Source organism: Natator depressus, chromosome 2 (genome assembly GCF_965152275.1).
Source record: "Natator depressus isolate rNatDep1 chromosome 2, rNatDep2.hap1, whole genome shotgun sequence".
Lineage (NCBI taxonomy): Eukaryota > Metazoa > Chordata > Testudines > Cheloniidae > Natator > Natator depressus.
The window spans coordinates 215,012,687-215,040,374 of NC_134235.1; the positions used below are offsets into that span (position 1 = coordinate 215,012,687).

The 27,688-nt window shown below is 40.7% G+C and overlaps 1 protein-coding gene across 1 annotated transcript; it reads right to left on the reverse strand.

The window, feature by feature from the left end:
• Nucleotides 1–1,009: 1,009 nt before the first annotated feature.
• Nucleotides 1,010–27,482, reverse strand: C1GALT1 (core 1 synthase, glycoprotein-N-acetylgalactosamine 3-beta-galactosyltransferase 1). The gene is made up of 4 exons (XM_074945868.1): nucleotides 27,345–27,482; nucleotides 17,919–18,158; nucleotides 13,779–14,446; nucleotides 1,010–6,726 (listed from the first exon to the last, which is right to left on the reverse strand). The coding sequence occupies exons 2-4, from the start codon at nucleotides 18,139–18,141 to the stop codon at nucleotides 6,523–6,525; spliced, it is 1,095 nt and encodes a 364-aa protein (XP_074801969.1). The 5' UTR covers nucleotides 18,142–18,158; nucleotides 27,345–27,482; the 3' UTR covers nucleotides 1,010–6,522.
• Between the last annotated feature and the right edge of the window lie 206 nt (nucleotides 27,483–27,688).

Here is a 27,688-nt window from a genome sequence, read left to right on the forward strand (position 1 = left end):
TGGATCCTATAAACTGAATAATGGAAAACAGACCCTTGCACTTGCATCACACTGAAATCAATGAGACTCTGCAGGAACAAGACTCTGCAGGAACAGGAACTGGATCCTGTGTGGATCCAGTTTATAATACTGGGGCCTAACTTCACACTCTGAAAAAATACAAAACAAAGACATTTTCTAGGTTGTCTATTTTGTAAAGAAAATATGAACATGTATATTTATGTAGCACAAACAAAAGATAGGAAAAAAGTGCAAAATGAGATGGTTTTTGTTTTTTCACAATATGCCATTCCTTATCTACTGAGTTGAAAAAATTGTAAGGAAATGCCTAGGTAAGCAGGTGCCTCTATCAAGCTCACCTGTACTGAATGAGTAAATGAACACAAGAGACAAGCTTTATGTGATCCATTTTATTTGTGCAGTTATCACTTTGAATTCATTACTAAAAGGCGGTCAAAGGCACTTCAAAGAAGTTTTTTAAAAATAATTTTTTGTTTATGGTGATCACTTAAAAACACGTAAGTCACCATTCATTGTCGACCACAACTGAAACTGGTTTCTTGTCTCAAATTCCATCCAGAACATTCACTGATTTTAATTAAATAGACTGCTCAGCAGCAACATATGTCTTTCTGAAACTATATTTCAAACAAACAGCTGCAGTTCATTTAGCAGAGTATTTTAAACACAACACAGTAAGATGAAGAGCTGCTACATTTGTTGGGTTTCACACGCATTTTTTCTTGCCACAGTAAAAACTGGAAAGGTTAATTTCCTAGTCCTATACTAAGGTGATTATTCTCATCGTGGTGTGTGCGTGCCCAAATCATTAATATCAATGGTAGTTATGTTATCAAGATGCCCACCTCTTTCTCCAGATTATCAGAGTATGTAAACTACAAGGTTTCAGAGTAGCAGCAGTGTTAATCTGTATCCGCAAAAAGAAAAGGAGTACTTGTGGCACCTTAGAGACTCACAAATTTATTTATTATGGGGGGATATTTTGGGGGGGAGGGGGGGGGAGGGGAAGACGTCTCCAAGTGGGCTCTCTCTCTGTTCTTTGTTTAACACGCTTGGTGGTGGCAGCATAAGGTCCAAGGACAAAAGGTAAAAGTTTGTACCTTGTGGAAGTTTTAACCTAAGCTGGTAAGAATAAGTTTAGGGGGTCTTTCATGCAGGTCCCCACAGCTGTACCCTAGAATTCAGAGTGGGGAAGGAACCTTGACATGAAAGACCCCCTAAACCAGCCAAGAGGAAGTCTGTGTGGAAGGTTGGTTTTTTGAGAGTATCCAGTTTTGAGAGCTCATTCTTAATCTTTCCCTGTTTGCTGTAAACGATGTTGATCAGGTGGTTCCACAGTTTCTTTGAGTGTGTGTGGCACAAGCTGTCAGCACAGTCTGTGTGGTATGTAGATTGTAATGGATTTTTTACCTTCAGTCCTTTTGGTATGATGTCCATCTGTTTGCATTTGGAAAGGATGATGATGTCTGTCTGTATCTGTACGAGTTTTATTATAACATTCAAAAACCAGTCAGAGAACACTTCAATCTCTTTGGTCACTTGATTACAGACCTAAAAGTGGCAATTCAACAAAAAAACTTCAAAAACAGACTCCAACGTTTGAATTGGAATTAATTTGCAAACTGGATACAATTAACCTAGGCTTGAATAAAGACTGGGAGTGGATGGGTCATTACACAAAGTAAACTATTTCCCCATGTTTATTCCCCCTCCTGCCCCCTTACTGTTCCTCAGACGTTCTTATCAACTGCTGGAAATGGCCCACCTTGATCATCATTACAAAAAGGTTTTTTTTTCCCCTCCTGCTGGTAGTTGCTCACCTTACCTGATCACTCTCGTTACAGTGTGTATGGTAACACCCATTGTTTCATGTTCTCTGTGTATATAAATCTCCACACTGTATTTTCCACTGAATGCATCAGATGAAGTGAGCTGTAGCTAACGAAAGCTTATGCTCAAATAAATTTGTTAGTCTCTAAGGTGCCACAAGTACTCCTTTTCTTTAAACTAAGAGGGTGGCTCCTAGCTATTTTGAGAGTAGTCTGTTAAAATGCAGTGACTGAAACTTTTTCACTTATGAACGCTTCTACAGCTCTATCCAGTTACGCTTTCTCAGAAAGATCATGAAAAAAAATCAAAGGGGAAAGAAATGTTAAGCAAAAGGACAGACAAGGTATCACTAAGGAGTGTACTAACTCATGCAGACAAATACAGTGCAAATTGCTAAACTGAATTAACAAAGAGTAAAAAGATTAAATAAAGTTCAATTGAGTCACTCATCTGAAAGCGTAACATTCAGTACCACCCCACAAGTAAGAGCTTCGGATAATTTGATAATATTGTCATATTGTCAATATACCTCTGGAAACTAATGCATGTCTAATGAATGTTCTGAAAAACAAAGCAACTAAAATATTAAGAAGCCTATTGAAAGAACAAAACCCATATCTCTGACTCTCAGTATAAACCCCGGGGACTGTAGAGAATTTATTGCCAGGTAATTTTCTTAAAGAAATTTAGACTAGAATTACATGATTGGATTGTTTCAATCACTACATTGTGGCTACAGAATTCTGTCAAGCTTTTTTAAAATTAAAAATCAAGAGTAATGAGCACTGTGGCATAAGGCATCCTGTACCCCTACACTTCAAAGGCATAGTCTAAGAAAAGCAAATCAACTAAGGAAGGATTCCTTGTAGTAGCTTGCCTGGGCTGCAAAAGTACTCATTATACTATGTGCTTGCTCTTGAAGTGATGACATGACACTGAAATCAGTGGCTCACAATTGTAGAATAATGTTGAAAGCCCCTCTGATAAAAGCAATCAAATGTTTATTAGGTAGCCAAGTTTGGAAAGCTATCTGGTAAAATGGCTACCAAAGTAAAAAACAAGTTAATAATCCCTACGTATCATTCATTTTGTTTCCATAATGATACTGGAATTTGACAAAAAAACCCACAATAGTTTTAGAAAAATTAACAAAATCAAGTCAATACTTCTCAATCAGTGATACTGGAAGGCAAAACTTTCTGTTCTCCTTTCTGGGTATATGTGGTGGAGTGTGGAAACAGAAGCCTTCTTAGCCAGATACTAAATTCAGAGGTGGGCAAACTTTTTGGCCTGAGGGCCACATCTGGGTATGGAAATTGTATGGCAGGTCATGAATCCTCACGAAATTGGGGTGTGGGAAAAGGTTGAGGGCTCTGGGGTGAGGCAAGAAATGAGGAGTTCAGAGTGTGGGAGGGGGCTCCGGACTGGGGCAGGGAGTGAGGGCTCCAGATGTGGGGTGCAGGCTCTGGGGATAAGAGGTTGGGGGTGCAGGAGGGTGCTCTGGGCTGGGACTGAGGGGTTCAGAGGGCAGGAGGGGGATCAGGGCTGGGGCAGGGAGTGGGGTGCAGCAGGGGGTCAAGGGTGCAGTCTTCGGGTGGCACTTACCTCAACCAGCTCCTGGCAGCAGCGGAATGTCTCCCCTCCGGCTCCTACCTGGAGACGCAGCCAGGCAGCTCTGCGTGCTGCCCCATCTGCAGGCACCACTCCTGCCACTCCCATTGGCTGCGGTTCCTGGCCAATGGAAGCTGTACAGGTGGCATTTGGGGCGGGGGTAGCATGTGGAGCCCCCTGGCTGCCCCTATGCGTATGAGCTGGAGAGGGGACATGTTACTGCTTCCGGGAGCCATGGCACGCACGGAGCGGGGCAAGCCCTGGACCCTGCTCCCCGGCAGGAGCTTGAGGGCCGGATTAAAACGTCTGAAGGGCCGGATATGGCCCCCGGGATGTTGCCCACCCCTGTACAAAATGCCTTCTGAAGTATCCTTGCTAACACTTTACTGGAGAAGGGGATTTGCATTTCTCAAGACACAGCCCACCCAATTCACTAAAACATTGGCTGTCTACACCACAAGCTGAGAAGTTCCTTTTTTGTTACAGGTCAATGGGTGACCTTGAAGGAGAAGAGAATGGTAGTGGGGAACTATAGATTTGCAATTCAGTACGTCTTTTACATTGGCTGAGTATACAGACTTTTAAATCAAAACCATCAACTTGTTAAATTTAGATTAAATGCCATCAGCTGTTAATAAAATGGTTTAGCCAAGAATCTGAATAATATATTAATCACTGTAGCTGTCAGTGCTTTTAGCATATTGATTTAGCAATCCTAGTTGCTGTATCTCATATATGACCTAATGTTAGTTTAAATGAGTGACTCTCACATGGGAATACCTTGCTAAACTTAATCACCTTCTACAGTTCAGCTGAAACAAATGATAAATATTCTCCTTTGGACCAGCATCAGCATAATCGCCAATAAAAAGCACAGCTTTTCAATCACCCAATAGGTTCAAATTTTAAAGAGTTCTATAGGTCAATTCACAGCACACATTAAAGCTCCTACCCCTTCCAGCCTATGTGTGAGGCAATCCTGCTAGTGAAAAATATTCATTATGAAATATTTAGATTTAAATATGAAATAACTAAAAAAAATCTCTATATGGCAACATCAGTGGTACTAGGGAATATAAATAATCCTGTGTTCAGACACGGAGCAGCAGCAAAAGTGGCTATGTTTACTTCACATTCATGAAATACTGTGGTTACTGGCATCATGTCACAAGGCAGAACAGAAGAAAATAGATAAGTCAGTCATGATGTTTGTTGGCAAATAATGTTTGAGAGACACTAAAGTCAGACATACTACTCCAGAGTCTCCCAAAATCTCCTAGCAACATCCTCAAGAGAACAGTGGTAACCATTTTAGTAAGGCCATTTACAACCAGCAATATGACCTCATCAAAACACTGGCTAAGGGAAGTAAGGTTTTGGCCAAACTCACCAATATGATGAAGATGAAAACCAGCAACAACAGAAAAGTGATAAAGAAGCTTTTGTGAAACTGAGGACCGAAGACAGGCAATGTGTCAAGCTAGGCAGAACATAAAACTGGGCAAATGATGTATATACTATATTGATCACAAGAGCAAAAAAATCTATAGTTGGTTTAACCTCTGATTGTATTTTAATATATTGATAATCAGTCCATCTCACAGATAACCAGTGGATCCTTTTTAGCTAATTAGACATAGAGCTACTCCCCATAGCCACATAGTGGACGAAATAAATGCACTTTTTGAAAGGGTCCTTGCATTCAGGTTGGCTTACCTGAATAACTGTACAACACATTCACAAGACAATAAAGAGAATTTAAAATGACACATGAAAATCTTAAACTGAAGAGACAGAAAAAAGACAGACTATAAACCAGACAAAACCCTCAGAAGTGGAACTACATATTACAACCAAATAAAATGGAATTTGTAGGGAACATTCAAAAAATCATAGTAAGAGAACCTACACTGTGATTTAAAATAGTACCTTTTTGGGTGCCAAATCACTTCCATAAACAAAGAACCCTCCTCCTCCCCACCGGCCCCCTAAAAAACCTACAGTAAAGCAATGTGTAAATTAAATAGAAATAAACTAATAGTAACACTGGGTGAATCTGGAAATTACTGTATGCTAGTGCATAAAAGCCTTGCTGTCTAACAAGTCTTTATTGTATGACTGTGGTGTTATATCACACGCATTTTTTGGCTTACAGAATGAATACAAGGGGAAGAAATTGCACTTGTAAGGGGTTTATTTCTATCATGGGTACATTAAAAAGCTTTTGGATGAATTTTGTGCCCATTCAAGCAAGGAGTACACACCAAGAGGCAGAGTGGGCAGGTATGCAAGTTTTCACACATCTTCAACATACTCCAAGATGTATAGTCTTGCTATTCCTGCGCTTTTCACCAATTAGAGCAAGCCAACTGGGTGTTTGTTTTGTAGAACAAATAGTATCTTGGGGGAAGTTTATGATGAGGCAAAGAGTAACAAATTCATTTCATTTGGGAAGTACTTCAGATTTCAACATTAAACAGGCACAGTATTACGAATTACACCAAATAGTTTGAAGTCTGTCTTTAAGGCAGGAGAGGTTTTGAAGACTTATTTCCCTCTTTTCAGCCCAGTTACTTCACATCAAATTTCTCCAGTATCATCACCATCTCAAAGTGATGGACCAATGTAGCCCAAGATTTCTAACACTAGTACTTATCCAAAATAATGGGAAGGGGAACGGGGGCAAAAACAAAAATGACTAGAAAATACTGTATAATCATGCTTGAACCTCACCACCATCCATTTGTTTTAATACAATAATATAAACATGAAGAATTTGTAAAAAAGCCACCTCAGATTTCACAGATCACGTAAAAGCTTTAGGACCTGATTCTGCAGTCCTAACATGTGAAAAGTCCCACTATCCCATGAATAAGAACTGCACAACGCAACCTGTAGTTTGCAGTCACAGAGGAAGATCAACACAGAGCTTTTAAAATTCAAAAAGAATTACTACTAGCAATTCCAGAGTCCTGTCTGAGCTAGATGTAGCTGCTTTTCACTCCGTGATACTTCTGTCAGTGCAGTGTTCCACATATTGAGTAGAAGTCTGATTCAGTTTCAGGAGCTTTCTGCTTTAGCTTTTGCATCATTATCCTCTGCTTTGCTTGTCATTTGCTTTTCTAGATTCTTGAGTGAGTCAGGATTGTACCTGTATAAGTAACCATATGGTCGGAGATGATAAATCAAGTATTCCAACTGATACATAGTTATGGAATCAACATAGTGGAATGAAACTGCAAGATCAGAGCAGCATCCAGGACCCTAAAAATGGGGAAAACAAACAAAAAGACTCAGAGGACATTTCAAAATGTGCATAAAATGTTAAAAATAATTCTCTCTACAGTGTAAATAATACATATTTGGCTTCACTTTATCAAACAATTCACTTTTATCAATAATTCACACTGCAAAGCCTAAATTTTGCAGGAATAGAGTACTCAGATCCTGGTATACTATTTTGCTTGATCATCATCCCCAAATGGAAAACATCTTTCAAGAATGCTTGATGTGCTTTAGATAGTTTCTGTGACAACATGACTAAGAGCATGTCCGGTGTACAGTGAGCACAGTGTAATTTCTAAAACTCACTAATGTGTTGTGCAGTAACTATTTGTGTGGACTCTGCTTCCCAGAATCTTCACCCACGTTTCTCTACATCCACTTTTCCTTACCTTCCATTTTCCTCACCTATTCTCCAGGACATCTTCAGTTTGGTTTCCATATTTCTAATTCAATTGCAAGTCTCCAGCCTTGCAGTTAAGACAAAGATACCAGAAACAGCCAAAACAGCTAAAGTACTTTGTTTAAAGACCTGGTGCTAGCAAGGTACCTGACAGATTTCTGCTTGGATGCAAATAGTGAGCAACAATGGATAACCCCTCAAATTTCTTAAATCTCTAATTTTTCTGCCACCCTGTTTAAACTGAAGCTGCTCAATTTTTGTCCCCAATTTCAATTAAATTTTCAAAATTTTGAAGAAAAGAAGAGGGCTGTCGTTTCTACAAATTACATCCTACATTTTGACCAGCCTTAGTTCAAACTAGCCAAACTCACTGGAAAGTCTGTGCACACAAAAAAAAGTGATACTAAAAACTTGACAAAAATTTTAGAAAAGAATCAAAGCTAGTTAACGAGACCCTAATGTGAGGAAATTACTATCCTTAAACTCAGCATGGGAGTTGAGTATGTAAGCATACAGTAATGGTTACTGAGGCCAAATGAATGGAAGTAGAAACACAGTCTGCCTCCCACTACGGTTAAATGTCAGGGTTCTAGAGTTTGAAACAAACAGGTATTCTTCAAACAATGGAAACTACATTCTTTCTTTAAATCAGTCCTTATCACCAGGTGGATTTTGGGGATCTGCCTACAAGAGATATTCTTATCAGCTAGAAGATGACAATGTCCAAAATTGAGCTGTCAAAGAGAGTTCTGGGACACATTGATAAATTAAATAGTAATGAGTCACCAGGAACGGAAGGTACTCATTTACGATTTTTGAAGCAATTTAAGAATGAAGTGCTTAAGCTGCTAAAAATATGCAAACTCTGATTAAAATCAAATTAGTATGCTAGAGGACTGGAATATAGCAAGTCTCAGATCTATTATTCTTATTTTAGGAAAGTGCTAGGGTTGATCCTAAAATTGTTGAGACCCATAGATTTCATTTTCAGATGAACTGGTTGAAATGATAGAGATATGTGCTTGTACCTCACCTAGCACCATGGGGTGTTGATCCAGGACGAGCTCTTAGGCTATACAATGCTACTATGAGTACGCCTACCTAATACAACAGAGGCAAATAAGCATGACATCTGGTCAGGAAATTCTTTAAATATGTCAAAAGTAATGGACACAGGAGAACACGTAGATATAATTTATTTGGACTTTCAAAAAGTCTTTGACGAAGTCCTTCTGAAGAGCCTAGTTAATAAACTAAACTAAGTAGTCATGAAGTGAAAGGTAAAGCATTGTTATGGATTAAAAAATGGCAAAGAAATAATCAATTTGTAGCCAGGAACTCAGTAGGCTTCCAAAAAAAGGGCAGCATTTATACAGTTGCTACAAAACACTCCGTTATATTAGTTATAACTTATAAGTGAAGTAAGCCCTCATGCTTCAGAGCATAAGCCAACTACCTGGAGTTAGGAAGAAGCTTCCCTATTGGTAGGGGAGTTATTCCAGAATTGTCCATTGCTGAAGCATCTGTAATTGGCCACCCTTGGAGACATGACTGGATTAGATGAACCATGGATTTGATATGGTAAAGTAATTCTATTTTTTCTAATGGTAATACTCAGCCTGGAAAGCAGCTAACAGTTTATCCAATATCCTTCAATACTGGATCCTAAATATTATCGGTTTTAATTTGTTGAAGAGTGTTAGCACATTTACACCATATTCCAACAACAGCAACTTAAGGGGCTGTCATGCCTTTATATTCCACAATAAAGCCCACTGTTACCATGAAGACGACTGTAAAAGACTAAAAACAAGATCACTGGTCTCCTACCTGCATGGACCAGGTATTTGAACAAGGGAACTGACTGCCAAGCACTAAAGAAATTACAACCGGGGGGGGGGGGGGGGGGGGGGAGTGTGTTTTATCTCTCTCCATCCCCCTGATTTGGAATGTAAATACTTAAAGATACATCATACAGGGTATCTATTCAGAATCTGCTGCAAACTACATAAATATTTTAGTTATTACTAAGAAGGAGCTAAATATGTCAAAATGTTCATTCCATATGGAGATTTACAGAAATAAAGTATAGAATTTATTGACACCTTTCATATCAAAGCACTTTTCAGGCAGCTTTCACTCACTTGTAACTGAAACACTAATAGTTTAGGCCAGTCTTACAGATCGTTCACCAGCAGAACTCCGACTGATTTTGATAGGGCAATGTGCAGAGTGCATGAAAGACTGGGTCCTTTAACAGTAACTGAGGGAGCATTTAAAGCAAAAGAAATAAAATTACCAAGACTAATTTTTAACCAGAGGTTCAAGCCTAATAAAAATTTAGCACTTAGTGATTTTCAACAACACAGGAGGGAGTTAGATGTCTCCCTCCCCACTGTGTCTGTGAGAAGTTTCCCCTTATACAATTGTTTAAAATGGTGTATAAACACACAACTAATTAGTCCGGCTTTCCCTCATGAGATACGGATAGTATTGCCCCCAATTCTACAAAATAGAGAAATGGAGGCAGAAAAAAAAACCACAGAAATTAGCCCAAGATCTAGTGAGAGTCAGTGGCAGGGCTAATATTAAACCTCAGAACCAATCATATGGTCACTCCTACAGATCATGCCGCACCTTTAATTATAAATGCTAACCAGTTCTTTAAAAAAAAAAAAAAAAAATACTATTAGGAGTTTCACTGTTTTATTGTTAAAACATTGATAATCAGGACCTAGGTTTTATATATAATCCCGAAAATAGCACCTCCAAAGTGCCGTCAGGTAGCATGCTAGTTTACTGGCTCAATGCTGCTAAAGCAGTAAGAGTGCTACTTACTAAATCACCAGCACCACTTCCTACAGCATCTACATGTTCCTTGAAAGTTTATCCAAACCCATCACCATTTAGCTAGTAAGATATGAGGTAACAACTTGATGCGGTATGGCTGCTGGCCATATCCCCGATATACAACTCAAGTCTAACGCATTACACAGATTACACGTTACATGGAACAAGGCTTTTGAAAATACTTGCACTTCTCACCTACAAAAAACAACAAGTTTTCCACCTAGCAGTGCTACTCATTAGTAGGGCTCCGTGTCTGTCACAGAGGTCAGGGAAGTCATGGATTCCGTGACTTCCTGCACTTCTGCAGCGGCTAGTGTGGCTGAACCCAGGGCTGCCCAAGCAGCTAGTCCCAGGCAGCTGTTCAGGCAGCCACCCCGGCTGCTGCTGGAGAGGCCCCGGGGCCAGCCGCACCGGCTGCTGCTCTGGTAGCCCCTGGCAGCTGGCCCCGGGGACCACCCGAGCAGCGGCCGATGCGGCTGGCCCCAGGGACTGCATAAGCAGCGGCGACGGGAGCAGACGCAGCTCGGTGGCTCCTGGCAGCGGGTCCCCTCCAGAGGTGGCCCAAGCAGCAGCAGTGGGGCCCCCTCCACCAGTTGCTGCCACGGGCCTATGGGGCTCCCCCCACTCAACCCCAAGATTCAATCATGGGTATTTTTAGTAAAAGTCATGGACAGGTCACAGGCAAACAAAAAAATCACAGCCCATGACTTTTACTAAAAACACCCGTGATTAAATCATAGCCTTACTCATTAGAAATGAACACGAGTAATCACAAAGCTGAAAGAAACTAGATCCATTACCACACCCAGATGAGACATTCAGCAGGAGGACTGGCAAAGACATAGAACTATTTTGGTAGTTATCAGTGGATGCTCCTTTAATTGCAGTTTCATGCATAACATTCTCTTCCAAATTTATCAACAGAAAAAAGGATATTAGCTTACAACAGTGGTTTTTGACTCCTGGTGGTCCTCAGACTATGTTTAAGATTTCCAAAGGGGTCCGCACCTCCATTCAAAATATTTAGGGGTTCAAAAACGAAAAAAGGTTGAAAAGCCCTGGATTACGTCTATAAAGACATTTCCCACACCATCAACACTCTAGGTCCTTGAGATTGGACTAAAAATATGCAGATATAGAAAAATTAAAGATGACCAAAGCTGGAGTAAACACTCACGTTAAAAAAAAAAGTTAACTTGCACATGCCCATCAACTTGCTTCCACAATTTCCACTGCGAGACCATTCCATTGACGACTTAAATTGAATGTGTACAATAACTCCTCACTTAACATTGTAGTTACGTTCCTGAAAAATGCAACTAAGCGAAACGATGTTAAGCTAATCCAATATAAGTTTTAAACAATTTAATACTGTACACAGCAATTATGACTGTGAAACTTGGTTGAGGTGGTGAAATCAGAGGGTGAGATATTTCCCAGGGAATGACTTACTGCTAAATGATGAACTAGAATTTGGCTGAGCCCTCAAGGGTTAATACATTGTTGTTAATGTAGCCTCACACTCTACAAGGCAGCACAAATGGAGGGAGGGGAGACAGCATGGCAGACAGAGACACACCCTGTGTGTGGGAGAGAGAGAATGCGCATTGCCCCTTTAAGTACACTGCCTTTTTAAATATACCAGGATGTTGAGACAGCACCTGCGGCCAGAAAGCTCTCTCCGTCCTGAGCCCTATCATGTCCCCATCCTGCTTTATATGGAGAAGGGGTAAGCAGGGGGGCAGGAGAAGGGGGGAGGGGAATACCCTGACATTAGCTCCCATTTTCCCTCCCCCCTGCACAGCAAGGAGGCGGCTCCTGGGAACAGCTCCAAGGCAGAGGGCAGGAGCAGCACATGGCAGTGGGGGGAGGGACAACTGAACTGCTGCCAATTGATAGCCTGCTGGGCAGCTGCCGCACAGGGGAGCTGCTGGTCCACCCTGGTTCCAAGCCCCCACCAGCTGGCTGCAATGGGCTGCTCTTCCTGCAAGCAGTGGACAAAGCAGGCGGCTGCCAAACAACATTATAAGGAAGCATTGCGCAACTTTAAACGAGCATGTTCCCTAATAAATCTGCAACGTAACAATGAAATAATGTTAACCAGGACGACTTTAAGTGAGGAGTTACTGTACGTATTTTATATATTTCACTATCAAAACTAGTTGCAAGTATGTCTTTTGAATATTGTTTTTTAAACACAATTTGGACTTATACACACCAGCTAGACATGTTCAAAACCAGTTTAGGGGGCAACTGTGTTTAAATAATTCAAAGGGTCCTTCTTAATCAAGGATGAGGACTAAATCAGCTGAGCCCACAGTACTGTACTGAGCTTTGAACAACATACCCACTATCTCTTTTTTAAATATTTGCTTCTGGGAATAAGACAGGACAATGCAAGTTCCAGTGTCATTTTTTTGCCTCTCATCTTAATCATCTATTTTTTTACTGTCCTATTAGATTACACTAAAAGTGCTATCAAGATAGCCTCTTAAAAGTGGGACAGAAGATTTTTTCCATTTACTAAATGGCACATTTTATCACTTTATCATCACAGCCATGCTACATTTGTACACACCAAGAATGGTTTGGTGGTATTACGTGGCAGGTGGGATTTCAAAAGTATTCAATATTAGCCTAATTCTGCTCCCAAATGAAATGGGAGTTTCACCACTGACTCCAAGAGGAACAGTTTCAAAAGCACCCAGTGTTAGTGTTATTCCCACTCCATTTACAGATAAAGTTACCACAGCTATTCAATTTACAAAAAACTAACTAATTTTAAGATGGAACTTGATAAATTTATGGACAGGATTATATAATGGGTTGCCTGTGATAGCATGGTACTGGACTCAGTGACCAGGAGGTCCTTTTCAGTCCTATGTTCCTGATCTTTAGGTTGTTAATAAGGCTATTACAGAGATTATATGCAAACTAGATTTTTTAGATACGAGTACCTGCAGCTATCATTACTTTCAAGAACTCTCTCTCTCATTGATTAGAATGAGATATACAGGTCTCCATTTCTCTGCAAATCCGGTCAACAATAAGAACCTCACATTCAGCTTTAACCTGGTAGAATCTGACTTTAACAAAAAATCGGTTATTGCAATTTAAAAAGAAGAGGTGCTAAAAAGCTAAGTTCCACCACTTACACTCACTGCAAACTTCTCATGTTCCCCTCAACTTTGACAGGCAAGTAGTATCCTCTAAAATTACAAAAGGCAATTCTTTGTAGGGATTCTCAAACTAGCATGGACCATACCTTCAATTTTCTCATGGACCACATATTCCCTCCCATTCACGATTGCATAACCACCCAGTTGCAACTACAGTAATTGACGACATGGAAAGGTAACATTAGAAAATATTTATGTATTTTAGCTGCCTTTTAATGTGATTTAGCAACAGGAAACAAGTAGCCACAACATCCTGTGACAAACTATACAGCACAAGAGTTAGATAGAAGAGACCTACTGGAGCATCTAGTCCATCTTTTACGACATGAGAATAGTGAAAGTAATTTCAGATTAACTTATTCTCATAGTACACTAGGCACTTGCTTTCAAGTTTTAATTTATAAATGGAATATATAATGATTCCACCTTTAAATCTGTCTCAAGCACTCACAACAGAATAATTTTATTTTCCCAGAACATTTTAATAATGAACAGTTAAATAGGCTATAATCACTGTATATATAAAAATATAACTTCAGAAATGTTCATATAATGAACACAGCCTTTCTAAAAAAACAAAACAAAAACAAAAAAAAACTTACCTCTATTGCAGGATAATAATTATAATTCCAGTACCAAAATGTTCTAGGTAGATAACCTCTGATTAAGTGATGTTCTGGCACAAAGGGATGAAAAGTTTCTTTACCACTTGTGTCCCTTGAATCTCCAGCTTCTACATTAATATTCTCCATGCATTTTCCGAGTGCTAGGTCTTCGATAGAAGAGCTATGAGAACATTTGTTGGTTTTAAATGCATTAACAAATCTCCTTAGAGCTTCTTTGCTCAGTACATATCCTGCTCCTCCACTCATGTAGCCCTGTTTCACATAAGGCTTAAACCTTCTTCCAAAGTATATTGGTTGTTCGGGATTGTATTTTGAAAGAAGCCATCTCAAGTTGTCCAGTATAACATACGTGTCATCATCTGCTTTCATAAACCAATCAGCATCGTCAAAATAATGGTCATGTACATACTGGAAGGCTTTAATAGTTTTCCAGTACAGTTGGTCCCTGCCTTCTTTGGTTTCTAGTCCCACAGCTGGAAAGTCTTTATTCTCCTCAGAGCTCATAAACAGTATTTTATTGCAACGCTGGGCCCAAGTAGCCTTAACATGCTTGGCTTTTTTCTCTAGATTCTGAGGCCCAGTCATCACCCAACAAAGTATTTTCACCTTCTGATACAGTCCTTCTGCAATATTTTTGTTCTCATCTAAAGGGGGGGGAGGAGAGAGAAAGAGAGGAGGAAAGAAATTCCATGATACACTAGTGTGTTTGCTAAGTAGTAACACCAATGGAAGAGTACAATAGAAATGATTCAGCAATGTGTAAGAAAAAAATAAGTTTTGTTAGCCATTAAGAAAGTGCAAAGAGATGAATGGGAAGAAGTCCAGTATAGATGCGCATCAGATGAGACTTCTGTTTTGGACAACTTTTTTCTGTCATATTTAATACAAGACAAGCCATGTACAGTCCAATTTATATTACCTGAAATTTGGTGACCAACATTTGTCTTCGCATTTTCTTCGGTCTGCAAGACCAAAGTTAAATTCAAGAATGAAAAAATGTAAATTAATTTTCAAATACTTATTCCTACTTAGTTTTACAAGAAGTAAAATGGATACTATTAAGATCTTCTCACAAAAAAACCAAAACCACACAGTTTTACAAAATCTTACATGAATTTAAAAATATTCAACTCAAATTTATTTAAAAATTCTCCGGTAGACTTATGAAGCAAATGAAAACTTTAAAAAATTGACTAAAAATAAAATAAAAAAAAGACTGGCTTCAAATTTTTTATATTTTATTTTTTTAAACAGTCCGTGCTAAGTAAAAAAATATCAATGGTGAAGAACAAATTAGATTTTTTAAATGTTTAGTTTTAATACCTAAATGTTAATAATTACAAACTTATTTTAAAATAACTGTCACCAACTACTGAAACTGGTTTTCAAGTTAAAAGCAGCAAGACAGACAGAAAAAGGCAACTTGTCACCAGAAAACAAATTAAATCTTTATTTACTGTAAGGAGACAAGAAATAGATTCTGCAATACTCTGATAAAAATCATCATTGCTGTGTCTGAAATACTCTTCATTTCCAGATACACTGACAACTTAATCAGAGGAAAGTCTACACCTATTTAAGGTTTAAATATGTTTAAGGTTTAAAAACTCATGCACCAATTCTGCAATTGGACCCAAGTAGATGCACCCCTGTACCTAGGCACGGTTTACACTACAATTAGTTCAACTCAAGCCAGCTTAGATTGACCTAAGAATGTGCTCCCACTGACATATCTGCCCCTCAATGCCGACTTAATAACTCTACCTCTCCGAGAGGCAGAAAATCAATGTAATTAGGTCAACGCAGCATCAGGGTAGACACAGCGTTGCTTTCATCAACTGTTACTAGCTTTCAGAGGCCATCCCACAATGACTCATGCTGACAGTCCAATTGGTACAAGCACTCCTGGTGAGGACATGCAATGCTGGCACAAGGAGCTTAATGTGGACACACAAAATCAATTTAATTACTGCGCAGCTGTATGCTAATATAACTTAGGCTGACATAATTTTGTAGTGCAGACATGCCCATAGCGTCCCATTGACTTCAACTGACAACATTTAAGTCAATGAGATTCTATTCAGGTTCAGATCAGATTGCAGGATGGGGTCCTAAAAATGTTTGTTTACCTTTATACAAGGTCAGGCCAATTTTCCTTACAATAATTTATTATAATAGTGTGCACATTTCAGAGAACAAACAGGTTTGCATGTGTTTTTCAGTTTAAATACATTTAGTTTTAAGTTACTGATTAGTGGCCTGGCTCTGCAAACCTTAACATTAGTAAGTACCTTACTCACATAAGTAGTCTCGTTGCAGACAAGATTGGGCCCTAAATTTTACAGTTAATCAGTCTGACAAAATATATCCATTGTAAAAAAGTGCATGGAATTGCAAATAAATATGGTTATTTGTTTTGAGTGCCTGAGAACAACAAAATTAAAGTACAGTAGAATTAATTTGTTTCTGAATGAATATGGCTTTGGATTCCTGATTACCCTTTTCACCACCAATTAGCTGGAATGTATTTTTTGGTTATGAGATTGTGTCATTTAATTCCCCCATGAAATTCAGACCACCAGCCTCACTTCATTCTTTAAGTTGCCTGTGTTAAAATGAAACTAGGGGAAGGGAGGGGGAGGAAAGAAGCAAACAGCCTCCCCTTGAAGATCTAGTGCAGGGGTCTCAAACATGCAGCCCGCGGGGTTATTTTCTGCAGCCCGCCAGCTCCCCGTAGCCCCCCCCGCCCCCACAGCGTTTACCTAGAGCAGCTCAGCCTGGCCCACACCGGGGGCAGGGCAGGCTCCCTGCCTGCCTGCCCTGCCCCCGCGCCGCTCTGGGAAGCGGCCGGGACCTGCGGGGGTGGGGGTGGGACGACACAGGGGTCTGTGTGTTGCCCTGGCCGCGGTTCCCCGTTCTGGGAGCTGCAGGGGGTGGTGCTTGGAGGCGCGGCCAGGACAACACACAGACCCCTATGCCCCCCCTCCCCCAGGTCCCGGCCACTTCCCGGAGCAGAGCGGGGGCGGGGCAGGGCAGGGCAGGCAGGGAGCCTGCCCTGCCCCCAGTGTGTGCCAGGCCGGGGCCCGCCCCCCGAACCCCTCCTGCAGCCAAACCCCCTGCTACACCCCACACCCCTCCTGCACCCCGACTCCTTGCTGCACCCCAAACTCCCTGCCCTGAGCCCCCTGCACCCCCTGGGGGCAGGGAGGGGGCAGAGTTGGAATGGGGGCAGGGAAAAGGTGGGGCAGCAGGGGTCGTCAGTGATGCAGCCCTCGGGCCAACGTACTAGTCCTCATGTGGCTCTTGTGATCATTTGAGTTTGAGACCCCTGATCTAGTGGGTAGAGCAAAGGGCTGGAAGCTAGGAATCTTTAGCTCTATTTTCTTTGCTGTCACAGATCTGTATAACCTTAAGCAAGTCATTTAACTTTTCTATGCACCAGTTTTAATACCTGAAAAATAGGTATTTATCTGCCTCACTGCATTGAGGTGGTTTGGTTAATGTTTGTGAAGCACTCTGAACTTACACAACTTTTCATTCAAGAATCTTCAAGTATTATATAATGACATTAAATACTACATGCTTCAGACAACCAAGATCTATAGCATTTTTCCCCTCCCAAAATGTAAGCCGCTTGACTGATCAGGTTTAAAGAATAATGGGCTACTTCTAAAGTTTCACTTTTATCTTAAAAACTTAATCACAGATTATAGATGCTCCTAAATTAGCTTAAGTAAAACTAAAAAGCAATCTAGCTGCCTATGAAGTACTATGTGTGTGTCAAATGAAAAAAAAAAATTTGTTGTAGTTTACCACTTAAGAAGCTCCAGGAACCAAACTTTAAACCGCTACCTCCATTTCCAAGTCTGGATGCAATAGTTGGCAAGTACTGGGCTCTCTGAAAAATCACTCTTATTAGAAAATGCAAGTTAGTAAAGAAAAACCAATCATTCAATGCCTTAGGAGGGGAAACCTACTTGATTGTATATTGTGTGCGTGTGTGTGGACATCGGATAAGAAAAAACTGGTGTATAAATACCTAGCAAAGAAGAAAGAAAAATGTTAAATTGGAACATAATGTTCCCTCTCCTTTTACGTTGTACAAAACATAAATACCTTGATGCTGCCCAGCATCAGCATTGAAGTTCATTTGTCCTTCCAGCTGATCACTTCCAGTTTCTTCTGAGTGTTCACCATGGGGATCATTGTGAAGAATATCAGGTTGGATCACAACCTGTTTTTCCAACACTATGCTAAAGAGCATGTAACATGCGAAAAATCCTATTGTTGATCCAAATGTGAAGGTTAGAAGATTCAGCAAAGATTTAGAAGAGGCCATTTCCTGAAGGCAATGTGCTGCCAAGAAAGAAAGGAACATTAAGTTTTTCTAAACTAAGTAAGGGACATATAGAGGAGTGTGAAAAAGAAGTCAAGTGACAAACTCAGGGCCTGATTCTAGAACCCTCATTCATGCAGAACTCCCATTACTTGAACAGGAGTCTTGGGTGACTAAGAGCAGCAAGATTAGAACCAATATTTATTCCTTTGTATATAAAATACAGAAGGAGAAGCATTTTATATACTATATAAACATAGACGAGGACATTTGAAAGACAAAAACGTAGCATGTGTACAGACACAGCCACAAGTTTGCATATTACAAGAGTTAATGACACAAACAGTAATAATAATAATAAATAATAATAATAATAAAAAAAATGTCGAAAAAAATCTAAAAATACTCCCAATCCCAGAATTAACTAGATCTTATCTCTGTGCATTTTTCTATCAATGTCTTGTCCCCCTCCCACCCCCATCCCCAAGAAACAGATGGGGGTGGAATGTCCTGAAAGTCACCAAATACAGGCTCTGATGGGACAATGAAAAGTAAATTCTAAAGTCCAGGAACCCACCCTGAGAAAGCCCTGCTTTCCCCCTTCCTCATATTTTAAAGAGATTTGTTAGCTTGGGCATCCAAGACAGGATGCATCGGGAGAGAAGCACTCTCTCAAACAGCCAGTAAAGCACAAAATGAGTTATTACAAGACAAAACCAACACCTTAAAGCTTCTGCTGAAATTCAGCTAGTAGATTTATGTGTGCTTAATTCTTTGCAGGATTGACCTGAATATCAAAATTTCTTTATGAGAAGAAACACCCCATTTCTTAGAAATATTGTTTTCTGTTTTTGCTAGATGCTTGAGAATTTCTTGGATGACCCAAATGTGCACATCAATCTTAACAACTCTTAATTCACAGTCAAATCTTTAAAAAAGATTTTTCTCCCAAATGTGAGTTGTAGGTATTAAAAAACCCAAACACACACAATGGAGGGGGAATAGGGGACACAGAGCGACTAGCATGAGGAAGGGATTAAAAGAAATATCTGAAACAGAGGATGGAAAGGTGGCATTCAGAGAGCTTGTGATGGGGTATGAAGAATGCAAGGAGCCCCTATTGCATGCAATAAGCTTAGTGTACAGAACAATGTATGGAACCCCCTAGTTTTTTTAAGAAGTTAACCTTAGATTTGACTTCACTTCCAAATAAGGAAAATTTTAAATGTGTTATAGTCTCAGCCCAATCTGTAAGATGAGCAACTCACTTCCAAGCAAGGGTGGTTTTATGTCACATTTTTTACATTACGGTAAAGCGGCATTTAAAATGCTTGTTCTATTGTCTGCAATACATTTGGTCTATAGAAGGGCTATAATTACTTTTTGTACACAATTTATTAGAGAAGCAAAATGCCAAGGAGTTCTTGAGGTCAAATCCTGACATGATCCGGCAAAAACTTTCACACAATTGTTATTGTTATTATTTGCATTACTGTAGTGTCTGAGTGTCTAGTTACGGACCAAGACCCCACTGCGATTTGCTCTGTTTGTACAGCACACAAAGATACTGCCTGCCCCAGAGAGCTTACAATCGGAGTAGTACCATTAATATCATTGGGTTTATCATGTGTATAAAGTTAGGCATGTGTGCAACTCTTGGAAGGATTGGGGTCTATGTGAGCCATTTACTATGATCTTGTACAAGCAACTTCAACTCCTTCTAAAAAAATTAAAATGTCACTGAACATCAGATTCTACACGAGAGCTAAAATTTTTTTAAGAATGAAGTATACACAACAGCTTGCCATTTTTTTCCCTAATAAAAGGACTAGGAGAAGCAACTAATGTTAGAATTCAGACAAACGAACATAGAAGATATATTAGAAAAAGCTAATAAAATAATATTTCTTCTGTGAATGCAAACTATAAATTATTAGTCATACAGGGGTGGCACTATTTCCCATCTTCCCGAACCAGCAATTTATGCCACTTAATGTAGAATGATAGAAAACAAAGTACGTTTTATATTTTTGTTTTTCACTGGGTTCCTGCCAAACTAATTAGACAGCTACTTGAAGTATAGTATACGTAAACTTCAAGACTGTATTGGTTAACAACTGCTAGGAAAGAACTGAAACTGAAAACAAAAATGCATTAGCAGTACACAACTTGAGATAAAATGGGGGGGAGAAGGCATTCCATTAAGCTTATAACAGCAATGAGGACCTCTGAGTTGGGGATTTCCTAATTCAGTGGTTCCCAAACTTGTTTTGCTGCTTGTGCAGCGAAAGCCCCTGGCCTGGAACAGCAAACCCTGGCCACTGGGAGCCGCGATCAGCTGAACCTGCGGGTGTGGCAAGTAAACAAACCGGCCCGGCTTGCCAGGGGCTTTCCCTGCACAAGCAGTGGAACAAGTTTGGGAACTACTGTCCTGTTAATGACTAGCTGGAACATTAACTCCACCTCACCACAGCAGCCATTAATCCCTAGAAAATATTCTAGGCCTTCACCATTAAAGCTTTAATACTTATTTATTGCTTCAGATAATGAAACAAGCATTTTAATGATTAAAATTCCTATATATACACACACTAAACTATGCTGAAATTACTCCAAACTGCAACATATTACTATATTTTAAATCAAGTGATTATGGAGCCTTTATGCACAAACTACAGCAGGAATTCCCCAGCTGAGGGCCACACAGATCATTCTGCAGAAGTTTGACAGCTGCACCAAATTTGTATATCATAGACCTGAGTGAAGCTGCTCTCATCTGTAATATGGAAAAGTACGATGTGGAGATTATGGGTCCCAACATATGATGCTTTATTGTGATTAAGGCAGCCTTCATTTGGATCAAGGTGGAGTACTATACTGGGAGCTATTTTTACTATCACGTCTCCACCTTAAATATCATGGTGGTACAAGCCACATTATAGTACCTCCTGTGATTTCCAGCAGTGAAAAGACAATGACTTGATTTCTAGTGCTACTATTACAATCTGATCTGTTATTAATCTCAACACAGAAAGCAAGAGGAGTTGAGCTAAATGCCCTCTGATAATCAAATATATAGGATTTACACACAAAAACTGTAACACTGCAAACTGTTCATTGTATTAAAATATTTGCTACAGTGCTTCTTTCTGGATGGCCCCCCCATCTGCTACCAGAGAGACCCTCAAAACTGACAAGACGACAATAAGAGTGCCAGGATAAAGTGCGGCCACCAACACTTAGGACTTAAAAAAAAAAAGTTCATACTCACATAGAACAACTGCAGGACTTCACAAAACACACACTTCACCTCTTTCACACTTAATATTAGTTGCCTCTTTTCCATGCAATTTAAATGTTCTGTTTTAACAATCACTGTTAATTTTACTTGTTGGAGCACTATATCATTTCAGAATGATTTTTTGTAATTTAAGGATATTTTAATATTAAGGTACAGTTAAATATTTAAGTTGAATATTAAGAACTCTATGTTTGGGCATCAGTAAGTGCCTTAAAAAATGTCATAAAATACATTTTCTGCTTCTTAATGTTTCCAATGTGTGTGTTCCTGAAAAATATTAATCATGTCTGGAAAACACTAGTGTTCATTTTGGCAGTATTCCAGAAGCAGCATTTTGGGGGGCCAAGTATTGGGACAGCATTTTTGAAAAATACAGCATTGGAGCCCCCCTGCTTGATATACAACTTAAAATATCCTCCCAACCATTTAAATAGTTTGTTGTATATTGATTCTGAAGACACTAAACAGTCTTAGAGAAATTAATGTTTATGCATATTTATAGGCAATATTTTGCCATTTATTTTTATATAATGCTAAGATTTGAAGTGAGTGAAAAATGTTTTTACTTGCCAGCAAAACAAAAGGAAGAAGTGTTTTTTTAAACACTTTTTTTGCATTACATTACAGTGTCTGACCAGAGCAGATCAAATTATACAAAGAAAAGAAAGATCAGCTCTCAGATATTTAATAACCAGCCCTCACACCCATATTCTTTATTTAATTACTTCTCTGCAAAATGATTTATTCAGATGGCTCTACTTCTTAATGGCTAAGACAAGTACAGAATCTGTGGAGTAGCAAAAGTCTCCAGTTTGCACCCATAGTGCTACCTTACTTCTTGTTCTTCTTTAAATCAGATACAAATTAAAGGGTTGATAAACTACAGTGGCCTAGGGCCATATTCAATTTTGTACCTCATTACAACTTTAGGAACATTCCTGCAAACACTTACACATACGTAATTTTACTCATGCGAGCAGTCCCATTCAAGTCAATGGGACTGACTGCCTCCTTAGTGTTTTAAAGTGTTGTCACGGTTTAAAGGAAGACTGTCACCTTAAATTTGGTCCAAAATTTAAGTTGTGTAAAGACAAGCTTTTATAAAAACCCCAATCCATACAAATTTACAGAATTTATTCAAACTGTGGAAAAATATTTTTAAAAACAGAAGCATTCTCCTGCCTTGTTTGAAACCCAAACTCAGCGCTATGATGATACACAGTATGGCTGCCACCCTGCAACCTGTTCTACACAGCCATATCCCGGTCAATAGAACTCCGTGAAGGTTTTAGAGTCTGTCCATGCAAAACATGACTGAGGCCTGCAAGCAAAGTACAAGGTAATTAACTGACTTCCTTTCTCTGAACTGAAAGAAATATAAAAACTAAATGAAGAATATAAAAAGTCACAAGTAATCTGGATTTTTAAAATGGTTATTTATGCTTGTGGCTATTTCCTTTGTATTATTTTGTGTATTTTTAATTTATGGCATCGAATCATAGAATATCCGGGTTGGAAGGGACCTCAGGAGGTCTGTTAGGATATAGATATTCAGGCCTGTCTGTAAAGGCCTATACTCTAAGAATTTAGGTGTATTCTTATCACTTGGCTAGTTCTAGAGGTATAAAAGAAAGAATCAAAATCACTGTCTGCTGGTGTAAGGGCCTTTTCCTACTGTGACAGTCTGAGGCCCTGTTCTTAGGCTAAGGCCTTTGGCTAAGCAGCAGAGGCAGCCATAAGCTAGGAGGCGACCGGTCACATCCTCACTTTCCAAACTAGTCACACTGAAAGAAGGTGCTATTGGGCTGTTAGGAATACAATCCTGTCCTGATAATGCCTATCACCTCCAGAGAAAGGGAAGTGCCTAGAAAATGTAAAAGGAAACTTAGTTTGATAGCATCCTGTCTGGCAAGAACTCACTTATCAATAGCTGGGATGTGAAATCCTCACTTCTGTATTGTTTTGTCATTATAGTTCCCACTTTGCTATTGTTTGTCTGTATAATCTCTGTCTGGTTCTGTGATTGTTCCTGTCTGCTGTATAATTAATTTTGCTGGGTGTAAACTAATTAAGGTGGTGGGATATAATTGGTTACATAATCATGTTACAATATGTTAGGATTGGTTAGTTAAATTTCAGGAGAATGATTGGTTAAGGTATAGCTAAGCAGAACTCAAGTTTTACTATATAGTCTGCAGTCAATGAGGAAGTGAGTGGGCGTGGGTGGGAGGGGGTGGGGGAGATGGGAACAGGGAATGGGAGTAAGGAAATTGGAATTATGTTTTGCTAAGGGCAGGAATGGGAACAGGGACACAGGTCTAAGGCTCTGTGGTGTCAGAGCTGGGAAGGAGGATACTAAGGAAGGAAACTGGAATCATGCGTGCTGGAAGTTCACCCCAATAAACATTGAATTGTTTGCACCTTTGGACTTCGGGTATTGTTGCTCTCTGTTCATGCGAGAAGGACCAGGGAAATAAGTGGGTGAAGGAATAAGCCCCCTAAACAAGGTCATCTAGTCCAACCCCCTTCTCAAAGCAGGACCAATCCCCAATTTTTGCCCCAGATCCCAAATGGCCCCCTCAAGGATTGAACTCACAACCCTGGGTTTAACAGGCCAATGCTCAAACCACTGAGGTACCTAGATCCTAGATATTTTATAAATGTGTAGAGATATTTTATTTTTACTTACATTTATAAAAATAAAATTAAAGTGTTACTAGCAACAGTTAAAAAATTAAGGAGTCCGGTGGCACCTTAAAGACTAACAGATTTATTTGAGCATAAGCTTTCGTGGGTATAAACCTCACTTCTTCAGATGCATGGAGTGAAAGTTACAGATGCAGACATAAATATACTGACACATGAAGAGAAGGGAGTTACCTCACAAGTGGAAGACCAGTGTTGACAGGGCCAATTCGATCAGGGTGAATGTAGTCCACTCTCAACAACAGATGATGAGGTGTCAATTCTAGGAGAGGCAAAGCTGCTTCTGTAATGAGCCAGCCACTCCCAGTCCCTATTCAAGCCCAAATTAATGGTGTTAAATTTGCAAATGAATTTTAGTTCTGCTGTTTCTCTTTGAAATCTGTTTCTGTTTCCTTGCTTACAGACAGCCCCCCAACCTGAAGCAAATACTCACCAGCAACTACACACCACACCACAGAAACACTAACCCAGGAACCAATCCCTGTGGCAAACCTCGTTGCCTACTCTGTCTCCATATCTACCCTAGCGACACCATCAGAGGACCCAACCACATCAGCCACACCATCAGAGGCTCATTCACCTGCATGTCACTAATGTTATATATGCCATCATGTGCCAGCAATGCCCCTCTGCCATGTACATTGGCCAAACCGGACAGTCCCTACGTAAAAGAATAAATGGACACAAATCAGACATCAGGAATGGTAACACACAAAAGCCAGTGGGAGAACACTTCAGTTTTCCTGGACATTCTATAACAGATTTGAAAGTAGCCATACTTTAACAAAAAACCTTCAGAAACAGACTTCAAAGAGAAACAGAAGAACTAAAATTAATTTGCAAATTTAACACCATTAATTTGGGCTTGAATAGGGACTGGGAGTGGCTGGCTTATTACAGAAGCAACTTTGCCTCTCCTGGAATTGACACCTTGTCATCTGTTGTTGGGAGTGGACTACATCCACCCTGATCGAATTGGCCCTGTCAACTCTGGTTCTCCACTTGTGAGGTAACTCCCTTCTCTTCATGTGTCAGTATATTTATGTCTGCATCTGTAACTTTCACTCCATGCATCTGAAGAAGTGAGGTTTATACCCACCAAAGCTTATGCTCAAATAAATCTGCTAGTCTTTAAGGTGACAGCGGACTCCTTGTCGTTTTTGTGGATACAGACTAACATGGCTACCCCTGATAGTTAAAAGATTGTCCATTTAATTAAATGGACACACATTACATACACAACTAGGTTCTCTCTAGGGTTAATTCTACCTCATGTAGTGTAGTTTATTAATAATAATAAAAATAAAAAACCCTAAGATAAATACTCCATCAGAGTTGCATACTTCAGAATGAAATTGATCAATACTGCCATGCCGCTAACACCAAAGCAATGACAAACAGAATGATCTCATTTTTAAATAAAGATTTGATAAAATGTAGTTAGATTTTGTAAATACAAAATCTCATTTTAAAAAGCTACAGTACTGTACATGTAGAAGTATAATACATTAAATTAAAAACTACACATCAAAACAATTCCACCATGTGTGTTCACTCATTAATAGGGCCCTACCAAATTCACGGCCATGAAAAATGCATCATGGACTGTGAAATCTGGTGTTGTGTGTGCTTTCCCCCTATACGATACAGATTTCATGGGGGAGACCAGTGTTTCTCAAATTGGGGGTCCTGACCCAAAAGGGAGTTGAGGGGGGTAGGTCACAAGGTTATTTTAGGGGGGTTACAGTATTGCTACCCTTACTTCTGCACTGCCTGGAGAGCTGGGCAGCCAGAGTGTGGCAGCTGTTGGCCAGTCACCCAGCTCTGAAGGGAGCACCCTGCCAGCAACAGTGTGGAAGTAAGGATAGTAATACCATACCACGTCACCCTTACTTCTGCGCTGCCGCCTTCGGAACTGGGCAGCCAGAGAGCAGTGGCTGCTGACTGATGGCCCAGCTCTGCAGACAGCTGCACAGAATTAAGGGTGGCAATACCAAACCATGCCATCCTCACTTCTGCACTGCTGCTGGTGGCAACGCTGCCTACAGAGCTGGGCTCCCAGCCAGCAGCCACCGCTCTCCAGCTGCATAGCTCTGAAGAAAGCGTTGCTGCCAGGAGCAGGGGAGAAGTAAGGGTAGCAGCACTACAACCCCCCCTACAATAACCTTGCAACAACCTCAAGTCCTTTTTGGGTTAGGATCCCTACAATTACAACACCATTAAATTTCCACTGAATGCATCCAATGAAGTGAGCTGTAGCTCACGAAAGCTGATGCTCAAATAAATTTATTAGTCTCTAAGGTGCCACAAGTACTCCTTTTCTTTTTCCATTAAATTTCAAGGTTAAATAGCTGAAATCATGAAATTTATGATTTTGAAAATCCTGTGACTCTGAAATTGACCAAAATGGACCATGAATTTGGTAGGGCCTGACTCATTAACTCACAAAATCTGTTCATCTTCAATGGGTCTCATTAGTGTGAGTCAATGAGTTTCAGCTGATAATGAAGAAAATTTTACTTAAAAATAGAAAGAAAATTTATCCGACTAAGGAAAGGTAGGTACCTGAACAAAAATACATTTGTAGCTGGTATAAATACAAAGAATCAGAATTAAGTAGTTTTGAGACACATTTATTTTAAAGCTGCTTTCAAAACCTAGAACTATGGAAATAAAAAGCCTCTTACCACCACCAACATAATCCCATTTTTTAGAAGAAAAATCTTAGCAGAAACTTCTCTTCCACCGGCCAAAATCTGGCACCCTTCTCTTGGCAATAAATCCACCTCCCCATAAATGCCTAAGGCTGTTTCACTGACCCTGATCACTACGAAGGGCTGGGACTCCCGGCCAGGAGTGATCCGGCCTGGGCCTGCGGCACGGGACTCTGCCTGCCTCTAGGGGAGTCTCTTCCCCCGCTCTCCTCGCACAGGCGCCGAGAAGCGAAGCCGGGAAACAGCCTCTCGCTCGCCGGAGAGGGGCGAGCCAGGCACCTGCTCGGGAACAGGGGTCCGTGTCTCCCCGCGCCACGCCGGGCCTCTAGCCGGCTGCCTGGGTTACAGCCCCCGCTGCCTCAGCCAGCCCCCGCCTGCCGCTGACAGGGGCCTCCCCGGGCTCTGCCCCGACAGCCGGCGCCTGACAGACCGACCTCTCCGCCCTTGCTCGGCCGATACAGACCCCGCGACGGCTCCCCTCTTACCGGCTCGGCCCCGCGCGCGCAGGGCGAGTCCCGGCTCTCAGGCGCCCGTTAGCGGGAAGGAGGGGGGGAGGGGAAGCAGCCCGCGGAGCCGCTGCCCTCGGCCCCCGGCACCATCGCGCTGCCGGCCCAGCACCCACTGGAGGCGACCCGCAGCGCGCCGGGGCCTCACCGCTCCTCACGCCACCGCCAGAGGGGCGGCTCCGGCCTGGTCGCGCTCATTGGGCCGCGAGCGGCCGGGGCCGGGCTGGAGGCGGCACGCCGAGCTGCAGGGACCGGCCCCCGCGGCAGGCGCCGCTGGGCCAGCGACCAGCAAGCGCTCGCGGTCCGCCCCCTAACTCCGCCCC

Coding starts and splice junctions, on each gene's coding strand:
- C1GALT1 (XM_074945868.1), bottom strand. CDS start 18,141: ATGGCCTCTTCTAAATCTTTGCTGAATCTTCTAACCTTCACATTTGGA. Junction 14,447..17,918: donor TGATGCTGGGCAGCATCAAG/GTATTTATGTTT, acceptor CCCCCCCTTTAG/ATGAGAACAAAAATATTGCA. Junction 6,727..13,778: donor ATTATTATCCTGCAATAGAG/GTAAGTTTTTTT, acceptor CCCCATTTTTAG/GGTCCTGGATGCTGCTCTGA.